Source organism: Nothobranchius furzeri, chromosome 12 (assembly GCF_043380555.1).
Source record: "Nothobranchius furzeri strain GRZ-AD chromosome 12, NfurGRZ-RIMD1, whole genome shotgun sequence".
NCBI lineage: Eukaryota > Metazoa > Chordata > Actinopteri > Cyprinodontiformes > Nothobranchiidae > Nothobranchius > Nothobranchius furzeri.
This window is the reverse complement of record NC_091752.1, coordinates 12720465-12736474: the sequence shown is the minus strand read 5'-3', so window position 1 is coordinate 12736474 and position 16010 is coordinate 12720465. Positions and strand designations below refer to the sequence as shown.

The window sequence follows — 16010 nt, the reverse complement described above, 5'->3', positions numbered from 1 at the left end:
ATTGTAATGTGTATGAGTGTAAACAATGATTAATGTGTTAAATCAAACACACACTGATCATAAATTCTGAAAAGGATCATTGTGAGAACAATATTCATTTTAAATTAATTGATTTAAGCACAGATTATTCAAACATTTGATTTAAACATCTTGTTCATTCATCACATATGATTATTTAACTTATAACTATAAAATCATGGAGTCTTCACTTATTCAGAGTGAAGAATGTTGACGCCTGGCGTTCACAGAGAGTGCAAGAACCTTGGGAGAGAATGTGTGTGTCTGGATGTTTTGTCTTCTGTATGTAAACACACGCTGAACAGAACCTTCTGGTTCTGGAAGGCCAAACAGAAAGTGGATTTATTTCTGTAGATGAAAGGTTATTATGTTGATCAATGTAGATGGTGAACAATTGACCCTTTGGGACATTACAACAACAATATTCCAACCAAGTGATTAATTAGTAAATTTTATTTATTTGTTTTTATAAGTTATCATTGTTATTTATTATTGTTATTTGAGCCACTCAATCTGTTGCCATGTATTAATCAGGTGCCTGTGTTACTGAGCGGCTGCCAAAGTTTGAATGATTTTATTTATTTTTCTTTTCCAAACAGAACGTACTGCTAAAACTTTAAATCTGCTGTTTATATGTTATTTTATGTTCCATGTGATGGTGTTAATGTTATATATATATATATATATATATATATATATATATATATATATATATATATATATATATATATATATATATACATGTATATGCATATATATGTATATATATATATATATATATGTATATATATATGTATATATATATACATATATATATACATATAGATAGATAGATAGATAGATAGATAGATAGATAGATAGATAGATAGATAGATAGATAGATAGATAGATAGATAGACATCTAAATAGGATAGGTTATCCTGAGTTATCTCTGTAGTTATGCTGCTATAGGCTTAGACTGCTGGAGGACACACTGACCACTTTTCACACTCTACTGCTTTATTCTACAGTCTGCTCTTCAACTGTACTATTTTGTGCAATTTCAGCTGTTAACTTTATTTTCTCTGTAAGTGTTTTTCTCCCCAGAAGAAGCTACAATGACGTTCTGCTGAGCTGTGGTGGTCTCATGGAGGGGGCCATCGACTAGCACACTGCTGCTAACCACTAATACATTCTCTCTCTCCTGATAATAACTTTTTGTTTTCATTGACTTTTGATGTGCTAATACTAGTCTATCCGTTTAATTATAGATCCACTAGGATAAATACAATAAAGTTTATCTTTCACCAAATACAATATTTACTAAGACATCGCAATATAACTATAGACACATTACTTGTGTGTGTGTGTGTGTGTGTGTGTGTGCGCGCGCGTGCGCGTGTGTGCGTGCGTGTGCCTGCTCCGTCTTCTCGATCCCCAGTGAGTCGTGGAGGATGGCTGCTTATACTGAGCCAGGATTCTCTGGAGGTTTCTTCCTGTTAAAAGGGAGTTTTCTTCTCCACTGTCGCTGCATGCTTGCTTAGTATGAGGATTGCTGTATAGTCACTGACACTAGTCAGTGACTTGATGCAATTTGCTGTGTTCCTTATATAGGAAACATTATTTCTGATTGGCTTAATGAACTGTGAATTGGAATGTTTATTATGTGAAGTGCCTTGAGACGACTCTTGTCGTTATTTGGCGCTATATAAATAAACTTGAATTGAATTGAAACTTGAATAGATAGATAGATAGATAGATAGATAGATAGATAGATAGATAGATAGATAGATAGATAGATAGATAGATAGATGATAGATAGATAGATAGATAGATAGATAGATAGATAGATAGATAGATAGATAGATAGATAGATAGATAGATAGATAGATAGATAGATAGATAGATAGATAAATAGATAGATAGATAGATAGATAGATAGATAGATAGATAGATAGATAGATAGATAGATAGATAGATAGATATAAAAACGAAGTTATTAAAAGTTACTGTGCTGTGTTGTCTATGTGCAGACTGTGTAAATATTTCTCATTCAGGTCTCAGTTAGAAAAGCGACCTCCATCAACCTGTATATGTTTATTAATGAATTATATCATTTATTAATGAATTATATCATTTATTAATGAATTATATCATTTAAGTAGCGAGGAGTAATTTGAAATTACATGCGCCGAGGCGTCACCGGTGGCGTTAAAGGGTTAATGACAACAAAGTGACTAGGGTTGTCACAGTGTGAAAATTTAACCTCACGGTTATTGTGACCAAAATTATCACGGTTTTCGGTATTATCGACATATTAAAAATGTTACATTTTCAGAAAACTAAATAAACCCAGTTTATCAGGAAAATATTGTCCTCAGTTTGTGTCTAAAATTTGCCAAAAATGTGTTATTTTGTAATGATGTTGTTTATTTGTTTAAATTTTTCCCCTCTAGTCTTTAAAATACCAATATTTGCCCATAACTTCTTATTTTTTGTCTGTTTGATGTCATCATTTTAAAAATATTAGATCAGATGATACTCAGTACTCAAGTAGCCTTCTAATCAGATACTTTTTTACCCTTACTTGAGTAATAAACCCTATATCAGGAAAATATTGTCCTCGGTTTGTGTCCTTCCAGTGAGCTTTGCAGATGTGGGAAAATGTCATCAGGCAGTAATCATTGTTAAATTCATAATTATTCTCGGAGAGAGACCAACTCTTATCTGCCCCTGGGAGCCCCGTAATGCATAGCGTCATTTCAACATGGGGGTGTCCGTGACACGGTTTATATGCAGGTAGCGGCGCTGCGGCTGCTTTATAAAGCGACTCGTTGCATTCTCCCTCAACCCAAATCCTCGGATCACGCATTTGAGCTAAAACGCTAACGTTAGCTTGCCTTGCGTTGACTGTAGAGTTGTGGGTGAGGGTCACGCAGATGTGTCATGAGATTTGAAGCGTTGCTGCCTTTCACAGACACTTTTTCTGCACGTGCTGCAAACAGGATAGCCGTCCGTCTTCTATCAACTCCCTCGGCATTCTTCAAATATCCAAAAGATGCCCGTACTTCCCACTTTGTCTTCTTTGAGGGATAAAAATGTCCTCCTGAGCGCTGCCGTCTCCTCCTTTGGCCATTATTTCAGCTTTGGCTTCAAGAAAGTTTTGGTTGTAAACAACAAAGTGCGCATGTGCCGCCTGCAAATTCTGCAGATGATACGGTGGCTGGTAAGGGTCACCGCACCTACACCGCAGCCAGGGTAAACCCACCGAGATAATATAGTTTTTAAAAGACAAGACGGTTATTTTTATTGTCAACTTTTTTACCGGGGTTTACCGCTACACCGGTTACCGTGACAACCCTAATCCTGACCAATGTGCCAAAAGACGTGCAGGCCTGAGAAACGAAACAAAGATTCATGTGGTTTCTGTATATAAAATGACATGTTTTCTCCAGGACCAGAGAGGACACAAACTCAATGCATATCTTATTGTGATGTAATCATTTCTCAGAGTTTTGCGGTTGCGGGCGGTAATGGTTAGAAATTCAGCGGGAGCAGGATGAAGAAAACAGTCCCGCGCAGGGCTCTAACCCTAACCTATACTAACCTAAACTAAACGTTATTTCATACCAAACCTCTAAACCCAACTTTTATGTTTATGTTTATGTTTATGTATTAAGCAGTCGCTTTTGTCCAAAGCGACTTACAAGTTTAGGGTGCTTAGCATTGTGTGGACCAGCAAAATGTCCCCACAGTGTAAACATGTCCACAGAGTACAGGTTAAAGTTAAAACTTCAAGTACACACACACACACACACACACACACACACACACACACACACACACACACACACACACACACACACGCGCGCGCACACATTGCAAATTGCTCCAAAAACAACGTCTCACTAACAAAAGGTGCAAACTCTGGTGTTGGTGTCAGGCTTTATCATTACAAATATGATTCAGCATCTGTTCCTCCTAGCACTGGTGGTGGCTAGACAGCCAATCTCTGGAGAGGAGCTGTAGATGGCTCTGAGGAGTTGGAGCACTACCAAGCCAATTTAGTCTTGTCCTTTCAGATCCTTATCAAGGGAACCAGTAACCACCAGTAATTCAGGGATTCCCAGCAGATGGAAAATGAGAAGAAACTGTCGTTCTGTGTGGATTCATCAATATCATCTGTGTTTGTGACCAGACTTATGATTTGCTGGTGCAAATGTCTTTATGCTGATATACATTATAAACAATCTGCTTGCAAATTTAAGTCATAGTGACAACAGCTCAGTCATCAGCTGATCAGCTTCCACCACGTCTCCTCTGAAGGTACCTGGTGAGCAGACAGCAGTCATGCAGCAGGGTCTCCTCCACAAAGATGCTCATGTCTTCCTGCGTGGCCACAGGATGGCCGTTGTGATGCCATCGTAGCTCTACTGACGAGTCAAGGTAGGAGGCCGTGCACTGCAGAGGGAGCCGGTCACCACGAAAAACAAGTTGTCTCTGGGAGGGGATGAGCTGGAAAAGAGGCAGGTCCAGAGGACCATCTGCAAGGAGAAAGGAAAATAACTCTCAGCATGTAACCATTTTCATCCTGCCTCACTAGATTAGTACTACTACTCAGCTCCACACGGTTCTATGGCCTTTCCACTAGTATAGCATAGTTTACGTTTATGTATTTAGCTTTTGTCCAAAGCGACTTACAGGTGATATTGAAGCCAGCAGGTTGCCCTTGAGGCTAACAACAAACACTATTCAGTCAATCCTAAGTGGCAGTGGCATAGTATAGTGTAGTGTAGTGTAGTGTAGTGTAGTGTAGTATAGTATAGTATAGTATAGTATAGTATAGTATAGTATAGTATAGTACAGTACAGTACAGTACAGTATAGTATAGTATACGCTGCTCAACAAAAAACATCTCCACCTGGATTTACCTAAGCAGACAGATACGAGCCACCTATTGGATAATTATTGCATGGGTGATTATCTTTCAGATGCAACAAGTCATTTGACCCAACCAATAAAAAAACATGTTTGTTTATTTTGAAATTGTATTTATCCAGATGAGTTGATAGAGAAGTCATTCTCATTTATATTGAGGATCTGGCCAAGAGGCAGCAGCAACATAGTTAGCTTTACACCAAAGAAAGATAAACAGTCAGACATAAAGACAAAGGACTGTTCTCATATATAACATGTACGTACAAGCTATCAGAACAGACTAAACAGTCTTTAATACTCAGAAGCAGGAACATTGATCAGAAACTATTGACCACCATGAATTATTGAAGGTAGATAATGGAATGTAGGTGGTTAGCTTCAGTGGTTTCTGCAGCTCATTCCAGTCGCTGAAAGCAGCAAACTGGAATGAGGAGCGGCCAAAGGAGGTGTGAGCTTTGGGAATAACCGTAGAGATGAAGTTACTGGAATGTAAATGGTACTGGTTGTTGGAAGTGATGAGTAATGAGAGAAGATATGACGGTTCTACCGATGATTGTTGTGTACATGAACTGATACTGATGTAACATCCTGCAGGAATGGAGTGATGGCCAGTTACAATGGTACAGATCACAATGATGAGGAGTGTAAGGGGCACCAGTGACCAAATGGGGTGCTGAGTGACTGATATCGAGTTTATCATGTGGAAAGACACATCCGGTGGTGGAAAAGATGTTAGTGTGTATGAGAAGGGTCAGACCTTTGGCATCAAGCAGAGAAAACATCTAAGGAGGTGCAGAAACTGGGTTCAGAACTGTCCAACGCATCATTAAAACTGGTCTGATGAGTCCAGATGGACCCTGGTCCAGAGTGATGGTGCATCAGGGTAAGAAGAGAGGCAGATGAAGTGATGCATCCATCATGCCTAGTGCCTACTGTACAAGCCTGTGAGGACAGTGCTATGATCTGGGCTTGCTGCAGGTAGTCAGGTCTAGGTTCAGCAACAGGATGTGCTCCAAGAATGAAGTCAGCTGACTACCTGAATATCCTGAATGACCAAGTTACTCCATCTTCCCTGATGGCACAGCCATATTCCAAGATGACAATGTCAGGATTCATCAGGCTCAGATAGTGAAAGAGTGGTTCAGGGAGCATGAGACATCATCTTCACACTTGGGTTGGCCACCACAGAGTCCAGACCTTAAGCCCATCTCTTGGATGTCCTGGAAAAAGCTTTGTGTAACAGTCAGACTCTACCATCATCAATGGAAGATCTTGGTGAGACATTAATGCAACACTGGATGGAGATAAATCTGGTGAAGCTTAAGGAAACAACGCGGCAGCGAATGTGTGTCGTATTCAAAGTTAAAGGAGGTCCAACTGATTATTAGAGAGTGTGGTCTATGTTATTGGGCTGGGCATTGTAGCAGCTATAGCACAGCCTTAGCTGCTACACTAACTTACCTGAACATTGGAGTAGAAACTGCTCTGCGTTTCTATGAAATCAGAAAAACTTCAGGAACACCCTCAGCATACCAAGAAGATGCAGATATAATTAAGCACGTAGCGTCATGGTCACATGCTCGTGCTACATGCTGTTCATGGGGAGAGACAAATAGCTGCTGATAAAAGGCTGCAGCCTTCTGGGCTTTTTTATCCTTTGCTTTTTTATCGTTTTGTCTCCAAATGTAGAAGATAACATTTCAGGCCCTGAAAATGATCAGTGACGGTAATATAAACCTAACCCTAACAAAGTCATCTGTAAAGGTAACAATAGGAAAAAGACACAGAGCATTGTAAGTTGAATAAAAGTGCTAAAACATCTGAGAACCTTCCATATTATTTATGGACATGAGGGTCTAAATCATCCACCTGGCATCAGAGATATTACAAACAAATCAAATCAAATCAGGTTTCATTGTAAATGCAACCTTTTTGCCCAAAGTCCTGAACACTGACGTATAAATACAGAAACATATAAGCAGTCAAGTAAAAACACAATAAATACATAAAAAACAATATGTTAAAAATCAGATAGAAAAAATGGTAAAAAGCAGGACTACAAAGTCAACTAGGAGTATTAAAAGCTGTCGAGTATTAATAATTCCACCCACTGTGGAAGAGCTCAGCAAAGCCATCGACTGCCTTTCCTGAAGGAAAGCACCTGGGAGCGACAGGAAACATGATGACACACACAGCATGGTTTGCTACAACGGCGCAACCTCCAAGGCCTTCCCAGTCAGCAGCAGTGTAAAGCAGGGCTGCGTCCTCGTGCCTACACTCTTCAGCATCTTCTTCTCCATTCTCCTCCAATATGCCTTCAGGCACTGCAGTGAGGGTGTCTACGTCCACACCAAGCTTGTTGGCAAGCTTTAGAACACAGTCCGTCTCCGTGCCAAAACCAAAGTCATAGAGATACTCATCCGTGAGATGCTCTTCGCTGACGATGCAACTTTGACATCACACACTGAAGAAAGACTTCAGCAGCTTGCCACCTGCCTCTCCCACGCCTGCAAGGAGCTTGGGCTGACAATCATCCTAAAGAAGACCAATGTCGTGGCTCAGGGCACAGAGACCCCTCTAAATATCGCCATTGATGGATGCACCCTGGAGGTTGTCAATAACTTCACCTACCTTGGGTCCACCATCTCCAGTTTACTGTCCATTGATTCGAAGATCAACAGCAGGATCACCAAGGCAGCCACAGTCATGGCTAAACTGAACCAGCGAGTATGGAACAACTCCAGCCTCAATGAGAAGACCAGACTGCACGTCTACCAAGCCTGCATACTCAGCACTCTCCTCTATAATAGCGAGACATGGACCACCAATGCGAGGCACGAAAGGAAACTCAATAGCTTCCACATGAGATGCCTGCAGCGCATCCTGCAGATCAAGTGGCAGGAAATGGTTCCCAACACCAAGGCGCTGAAGTGAGCCAACTTAAGCGGCATGCATGCAGTTCTCAGTGAGAGACGTCTCAGGTGGCTCGGCCATGTCAGGAGAATGGACGCAGGCTGTATTCCCAAAGACCTCCTGTACGGCGAGCTGGTCAAAGGCCAAAGGACAACAGGAAGCCCAAAACTGCGATTCAAAGACGTCTGCAAGAAGGACACCACTCATGGGAAAGTCAAGCGGATGCCTGCCCAGCCTGGAGACTAGCAGTCAGACAGGGTACAGTCTGTGCAGAGGCTGAGCGCAATGAGAATGCTTCTCAGAACAGATCAAGGCAGAAGCTGTGGCAAATGCAGCTACAACAGCCATCCTTCTATTGTACCAAGAGCGGCAGGGACTGCCACTCCTGAGTCGGTCTGCTTAGCCACTCTCAGCGGTGAGGTAGACTCACAAGAAGCTACGCCATTGTCTCCTGAGATGGACGGATGCTGATGGATAAATAAGTCTTTAGTAGCTTTTTAAGAATGGCAACAGATGACGCTTGCCTAATGGAGATGGGCACCATATTCCACAAGGTAGGTGCAGCCACTGAGAAAGACCTAAAACCTCTTCTCTGCAGTCTTGCCCTAGCTACACTCAATCAACACTGGTCAGCTGAGCTTAATCCACGAGATGGGACATAAGGCACGAGAAGTTCAGATAAATAGCTAGGACGAAGACCATTTAAACCTTTGTATGTCAAAACCAAATGATGAAGACATGATGTGTCCAAACCTTAGCCTACTAGCACCTCTGACTAAACTCGTTTTAACCTCAGATATGACTTTGTTGACATGCAATGGGACCTGGGTGTTACTAAGAAAATATATTGGCTTCACTTTTCATGCCTGATGGGCGTGCGACAGCTAAGGCTTCACTCCCACTGGGCAGAGACCAGTATGATAAATGTTTATTCGAGAAATCACAAAATAAGTAAGTCATCTTTATTTGTATAGCACCTTTGACAGGCAACAGCCATAAGGTGTTTCACAACACAGTAAATAAAAAACAGTAAAAATGTGTAATAAAAACAGAGAAATAAAACATAGTTTAAAAGGCCAATATACCATAGTATAGTATAGTATGGTATAGTATAACATAGTATGGTATAGTAAAACATAGTATAGTATACCTGGGTACAGTTTACCCGTTTAATTATAGATTCACTAGGATAAATACAATAAAGTTCATCTCTCGTCAAATAGAATATATACTAAGAAATCACAATGCAACCATAGAAACACTACTTGATGTGTGTGTGTGTGTGTGTGTGTGTGTGTGTGTGTGTGTGTGTGTGTGTGTGTGTGTGTGTGTGTGTGTGTGTGTGTGTGTGTGCGCGCGCGCACTCTGCCTTCTCGATCCCCAGTGAGTCGTGGTGGATGGCTGCTTATACTGAGCCAGGATTCTCTGGAGGTTTCTTCCTGTTAAAAGGGAGTTTTCCTCTCCACTGTCGCTACATGCTTGCTTAGTATGAGGATTGCTGTAAAGTCACTGACACTAGTCAGTGACTTTATGCAATTTGCTGGGTTCCTTATAGAGGAAACATTTTTTTTCTGAATGGCTTAATGAACTGACCTGGATAGAATGTTTATTATGTGAAGTGCCTTGAGACAACTCTTGTCTTGATTTGGCGCTATATAAATAAAATTGAATTGAATTATAGTGTAGTGTAGTGTAGTGTAGTATAGTGTAAAATAGTATAGTATAGTATAGTATAGCATAGCATAGTATAATAGAGTATGGTATAGTGTATAGTATGGTATAGTACAGTATAGCAAAGTATAGTATAGTATTGTATAACATAGTATAGTGTAGTGTAGTATAGTATAGGATAGTATAGTATAGTATAGTATAGTATAGTATAGTATAGTATAGCATGGTATAGTATAGTATGGTATGGTATGGTATGGTATGGTATGGTATAGTATAGTATAGTATAGTATAGTATAGTATGGTATGGTATGGTATAACATAATATAGTATAGTAATCAAACATAGCTTAAAAGGCCAAAACCACACGAAATCATAACTACCCACAGATAAGCAGTTGAATGCCTGAACAAATAAACGAGTCTTAAGCACACTCTTGAAAATGTCGACAGACTTAAACACGGGGGGGGGGGGTAGATTGTTACAAAGTCTATAGCCACAGCTTCGAAGGATCGTCACCTCTAGTGCAAAAATAAGTCGTTGTCGTCGTCTTCCTCCGCTTATCTGGGTACGGGTCGCGGGGGCAGCATCCCAACTAGGGAGCTCCAGACCGTCCTCTCCCCGGCCACCTCCACCAGCTACTCCGGCAGGACCCAAAGGCGTTCCCAGACCAGATTCATGTTCCTCCTGCGGGTGGTGGGTTCAAAATATAAGTACGAGGGATTTTCTGCTAGTTTTGATCCCCAAATCTAAGAGCCCACGCATGGGTGTAGGGGGATCAGATCACTAACGTAAGAGTCTGTCCATGCAGGGCTCTGAAAACCAGAACCTTAAACTTATATAAACGACACAGGCAACCAATGAAGTTGTTTAAACATAGGGCAAGTGTGTGTCTTCCTATTGTGAAAGTCACGATTCTCGCTGCAGATTTCTGCACTAATTGCAGACAATGGAGCTCCTTGGTGTTCGGACTTGAAACAAACTGTTACAATAATACAAAAGCATGAACGAGGAGCTCCAAATCATTTCTAGAGACCATTGTTTTACATTTGGAAATGTTCCTGAGTTGAAAGGAGCAGTTTACAGTGCTGCACATGACATCTCAGTGCCAAAGATGACTCCCAGGTTTCTAGAGCTGGACTTCACAGAGAGGCCTAAATCACCCAGATACTGTTTAATGAGCATGGGCGACAACCCCGTTTAGCGTCAAGGAGTTGTCATTTAGCCATTTCTTTATGTCCACTAACTCATGGAGTATTATTAGTAGACTTTAGATAAAACATTCATTGTAAAGATCTTGTTAAGTTAGGAAATCATTTATGAGACCAAAAAGAACCATTTAATAAAGAAAGGAGTCTCATCTTGAGCGGAACGCCTTGAGGTGCAGCGCCATGTCAACATGAGAGGTTATTTTGATGAAGTCTCCAGGAGTTAAACAGGAATTGTTTTGGTATGGAGGAGCACAGCATTCCTGGCAGAAGAAACCTGCCGGACGGAAGACTCAGGCAGTGGACTACGATCGAGGCTAAGCATGAAAACACTTTCTAATGGAGGTTCAGAAACATGCTGCTCAAAACTATTGTTCCACAGATGTGGAATGACCTACCAAGCACTACAAGAACAGCGGCTTCCTTTTCGACTTTCAAGAAACTCCTGAAGACCCTGCTCTTCAGAGAGCATCTTCTCCCTGCACCCGTCCCCCTCTCTACTGTCCAGTCCTTGTTCCATCCTCTCCATGATTCATCATGCTGCCTCACTGCCACCTACAACTGACTGGAAACTGTTTGTTGTTGTTATTGTTATTGTTGTTAGCCTCAAGGGCAACATGCCAATTATCACTTGTAAGTCGCTTTGGACAAAAGTGTCTGCTAAATACATAAACATAAACATAAAAGCTTCAATCAATGATAAAAGTTCCAATGCAGGGCAAGATGAGCTGTCGTCAACATGAAGATGAAAATTCCAGAGGATTAAAACAGTTTCCAACTTTATAATAGAGGACAAGAAGGCACCAAACTCCTTTAAGAAGAATGTCCTGGATCATGCTCCTGTTTCCTCACTGGAGCCACATGATATGACAGTCTAGTAGTGCTGGACGTTAGAACAGACCCGTTTCCTCTGAAAACTGTTGCTGGTTTGTTGTGTAACCAGCCTCACTTTACTCTGCATGAAGCATTGATCAACGTAAGAAGATGAACTGTGTCACCATGTGAGAGCAGTCATGCTGAGGCTCTCCTGATGGTCTGGTTCGATGAGTCAAACAGGTGACTAGAGACTCAACACAGGAAACTCTTGATCTGTCAGGAAGCAGATCACGCTTCTACGTCCCTGCTCATATGCAGTCAGCACCTGACCTGCATCATGTGAAGGGAAAGGGCTCATAGATGAGATGTTTAGGGCAGACGAACCCGAGCTGCTGCAGAAAAACAGAAGTATCTGCAGTGATTATTTTAAAAATACTTACAGCATAACATTAATAGTTAAAACCATCTATACAGAAATGTCCAAAAAAAAAAGATGAATACTGACAAAGTCTCCACCACTCCAACAAAATCTAAAAAGCAACATGAGTCAGTTCTTCTTTCCATGAGCTGACGTTCTGCTAACCCTACACAGACTGGACTGCTGCGGATGGATATGGATGGCCGAGGACCACTGAGAACGCTGCATGCTTACTTAGTATGAGGACTGCTGTAAAGACTCTGACACTAGTCAGTGACTCGATGCAACCTGCTGGGTTCCTTATATAGGAAACTTGTTACTGATTAGTGACATGACCTGTGTTGGCATGTTTACTGTGTGAAGGTCCTTGAGAAGACTTTACAGCAATCCTCAAAGTAAGCAAGCATGCAGCGACAGTGGAGAGGAAAACTCCTTTTTAACAGGAAGAAACCTCCAGAGGATCCAGGCTCAGTATAAGCAGCCATCCACCATGACTCACTGGGGATGGAGAAGCCAGAGAGTGTGCACACGCACACACACACACACACACACACACACACACACACACACACACACACACACACACACACACACACACACACACACACACACACACACACGAACAGAATGAACAATCTCTAAACTAACTTCTTGTATTTGTGAGCAGAACCACAGAAAAAAATTTAGATTTTTATTCATGGACATCTTCTCAGAAGCTCTAGCTCTGTGTTATATGACCCACATTTGGGCCGCGGTCCAACCCTTGGGACCTCCAGTCTAAAGAGCGTTGTCCAGGAGAAGACATGAAACAGCCTGTTGCCATGGAGATGAGTAAAGACCAGTAAAATCAAGTGGAGCATTTGTGGAAGCTACAGTCTGCAAGCAGCCCGTAACGTTATGGCCGTAATCCTACAGCTCACCCAGAATGTCTGTGGCTCGGATTGTTGTGGAAGGTTTTTTTGTGATGACTTCTTCTTGTGCAGAACCACAACCTGGGAGGGGGGCATGTACATGCACTCTTCTCCTAATTAGTTTTCTGTGCCGCATCGAGCACACGAGCACACGTTCTCATCCTGATGCATGATGCAGACAGAAGGAGAAGGGGAGCATGACTCTGACACATATAATAGAATTCCTCTGCAGCACGAGATGAAGAGATGTGTGTGTGTGTGTGTGTGTGTGTGTGTGTGTGTGTGTGTGTGCGTGTGCAAGCGTGAGCGCGTGCATGCTCGTGCGTGTGTGTGTATGTGCTTGTGCGTACGTGTGTGTGTGTGTGTGTGTGTGTTCATCGTTCCTAATTTTTTAGTATTTCCACTCCACGGTGCTCTTCACCACGGAGCATCTCACAGCATCTCCGTTTTCTCCTTGTTGCTTCCCAGATGACTACAGATAACAGCTGTCGCTGCACAGAATTTCCTACAGATTCTCCACGTTTCTACAGAGTAATGAGAGCAGTCGTAGACCACATGAGACGTCTCCTCCGCGGCTTAAAATTATTCTCTGGAGTTTAGTCGAGCCTCGTCATTTACAAAATTGTTTGTGGCTGTTGGAGAAATCCCGCCATGAAACCAGCAAATCATCGACTTTGTTTGATGGGACGAGCACGGCGTCTCTAACCAGCGGGTTCAGTCAACAATCTGACAAGCCAATCAAATGCGTTTCAAGAGCTTATACTCATAATCCCTACAGCATAAAACACATCTGGATTAGACCCGACTATGCAGGTGGCACAAACTCTTTTTATGCATTTGCTGCTGTAGCGGGCCGGTGGAAGGAGTCCACCCAGACCCACCGGGGCTTTGGACCAAATCAGCATTTAAATCTAGCTCGCCGGTCCTTTTTCCAGCAGGTGGAGAGATACCCACAGGATCAGGAACCTCTCGTCACAGCCAGATTAACCTGTTCCTGTATGTGCTGATCAGGCAGAATCACCGTGGAGGTAAAACAGAACTTTTTATCTCTTACATCAAACATGTTCAGTTAAGGCATGCACTTTAACTAAGAGCAGAATGGTCTATATTTGTACAAATAAAGGGTTAAATGTTAGCGTGCAGCTCCAACAAATCAGCGTCCCAAAGAAAAGAGCTTTTCGCTGATATTGTTTTACATTTATAGCTAAGTTTGAAGCTCTCACCACATCTGAGCTGCTGCTCCTGGAGTCTGTGAAACTCGGATCCGTGGAGGTGAGTCGGGAAAGCGCAGAGCGTGCCGGTACCAACTCTGATGGAGTTGTGTTGGGCCCACAGGAAGAGCCCCCTCAGCTGACAGTCACAGACCAGCGTCTCAGTGCCGAAGTGCCTGGTGAGAACACACCGATTACTACACAACAAGCAGATTTAAAGGACTGCTGCTGGCTTGTCTTACAGATATTTAAGAGCCGATAGGTGAGTGAAGAGTTGGGCAGTCAGAGTGGAGAAGATGTTTCCAGATAAATTCCTATTGGTGGAAAATAAAACAAACACACTTGTTTGACTTAAAACTCCCAAAACTAGATCAGAAGAGACACCATCAGCTGATAAAACAGATGAGCCAACGGATGTGCAAGAACCAAATACTCACAGCTTTGAGAGCCTGCTCAGACCAACAAACATCTCAGGAGAGAGACAGCCAATCCTGTTGTTGGACAGATCCCTGTGAGAAATGTGGATTCATGCAAATGTCAGATTGACATGTTTTAACTATTTTTCACATTCAAACAAACAACAAAAGTGATCACATCCAAACACCAGAAGCTGTCGCTTTGTTAGAAAACACGAGCTACGTGCTAATAAGGTGGGGCGACTCCACTTCCTGGTTTTCCCAGATGCACTCACTTGCACCGCAGGGCATCCGGGCAGCGCTCAGACGGATTCACCACTTACTCCAACAGCCAGGGTGTGTTACTTACAATACACAACAATATGAACGCAACACTTTTGTTTTTGCTCCATTTTTCATGAGCTGAACTCAAACATCTGGAGATGTGTCTACATGTACAAAAGATATTGTTCTGAAATCTGGGATGCTTTCAGCTTCCAGGAATTGTTTACAGATCCTTGCAATATGGGGCTGTGCGTTATCATGCAATTATTAATCATGCAGTTATTAATGCATGTAAAAGGTCACTTGTTCACTTGTTGGTGGAGTTTGATTCTGATTTCACTGATCAGGTTGTTAAAAGTGGAGCTCGATGTAGTTGGTCTGGGTGGCGTTGCCATAGTGTGATGTCACCAGCAGGGCAGGGCCTTAAACATGGTCGCCCTGAGATAGCGCAACGTGTTCTAAGTCACACGCATCACAAGCCTTTCGCCGCAAACATCAGTGGGCTTCTAGAACAGCTTTAATGCTGCTAGAAACTCGGTTCAGTCCAACGCTAGCCCTCACATGACAACTGCTATAAACACAAACACATCTAGCAGAGCGTTGCTGTGTCCACACACATGCACACACACACACACACACACACACACACACACACACACTGTAATTAAAGAGCTGCAAGGCTGGAGCAGCTGTGGGAAAATAGGCAGAGCACTCAAACAATCACCAGCTGGGGAGCACTTAAATTAGTTTTTTGCTTCCCCCCGAGGCCCGCGCACACGTGCCCACAATCAATACGGTTAGCTTTCCGTTTACATCCCTACCAGTCCAGATCCACTAACCATGTCACTCCCTCCTTCTACCCTTTGTGTTGAACAAGCAGTCATCAGGAAAAGCAGCATAGAGGAAAGGCCCACTAAGGCCCTGTCCACACGTAGCCGGGGATCTGCCAAAACATAGATATTTTTCTACGTTTTGGCCTGTCATCCACACGAAAATGGAGTTTTTTCACACGAAAACGGATCTTTTAAAAAACTCTGGCCAAAGTGAAGATCTGCGTTTTCTCCGTTTAGGGTGTCTGCGTGTGGACAGACAAAACCGGAGTTTTAAGGTCCGCAGCGTCACTTTCCGCGACAAAAAATGCTGACATCATGTGTGCGACCTGTGTTTACACTAGCCGACAGCATGGATGCCCTCAGAGCTGCGCTCGCTTTATCAATTGTCAAAGCGCTTTTTGCTTGTTTGTTTTTGCA

At 42.3% G+C, this 16010-nt stretch overlaps 1 protein-coding gene across 1 annotated transcript in view; it reads right to left on the bottom strand.

Annotated features, from left to right (window-relative positions):
• LOC129161159 (adhesion G protein-coupled receptor A2-like) overlaps positions 1 to 16010 on the bottom strand; it is a 113216-nt gene that overhangs the window by 11910 nt on the left and 85296 nt on the right. Inside the window, exons 4-7 of the mRNA XM_054738226.2 lie at positions 14518 to 14589; positions 14323 to 14394; positions 14093 to 14256; positions 4328 to 4541 (exon numbers count right to left, since the gene is read on the bottom strand). Coding sequence (XP_054594201.2) covers positions 4328 to 4541; positions 14093 to 14256; positions 14323 to 14394; positions 14518 to 14589 — 522 coding nt within the window. The remainder of the gene's footprint in view (positions 1 to 4327; positions 4542 to 14092; positions 14257 to 14322; positions 14395 to 14517; positions 14590 to 16010) is intronic.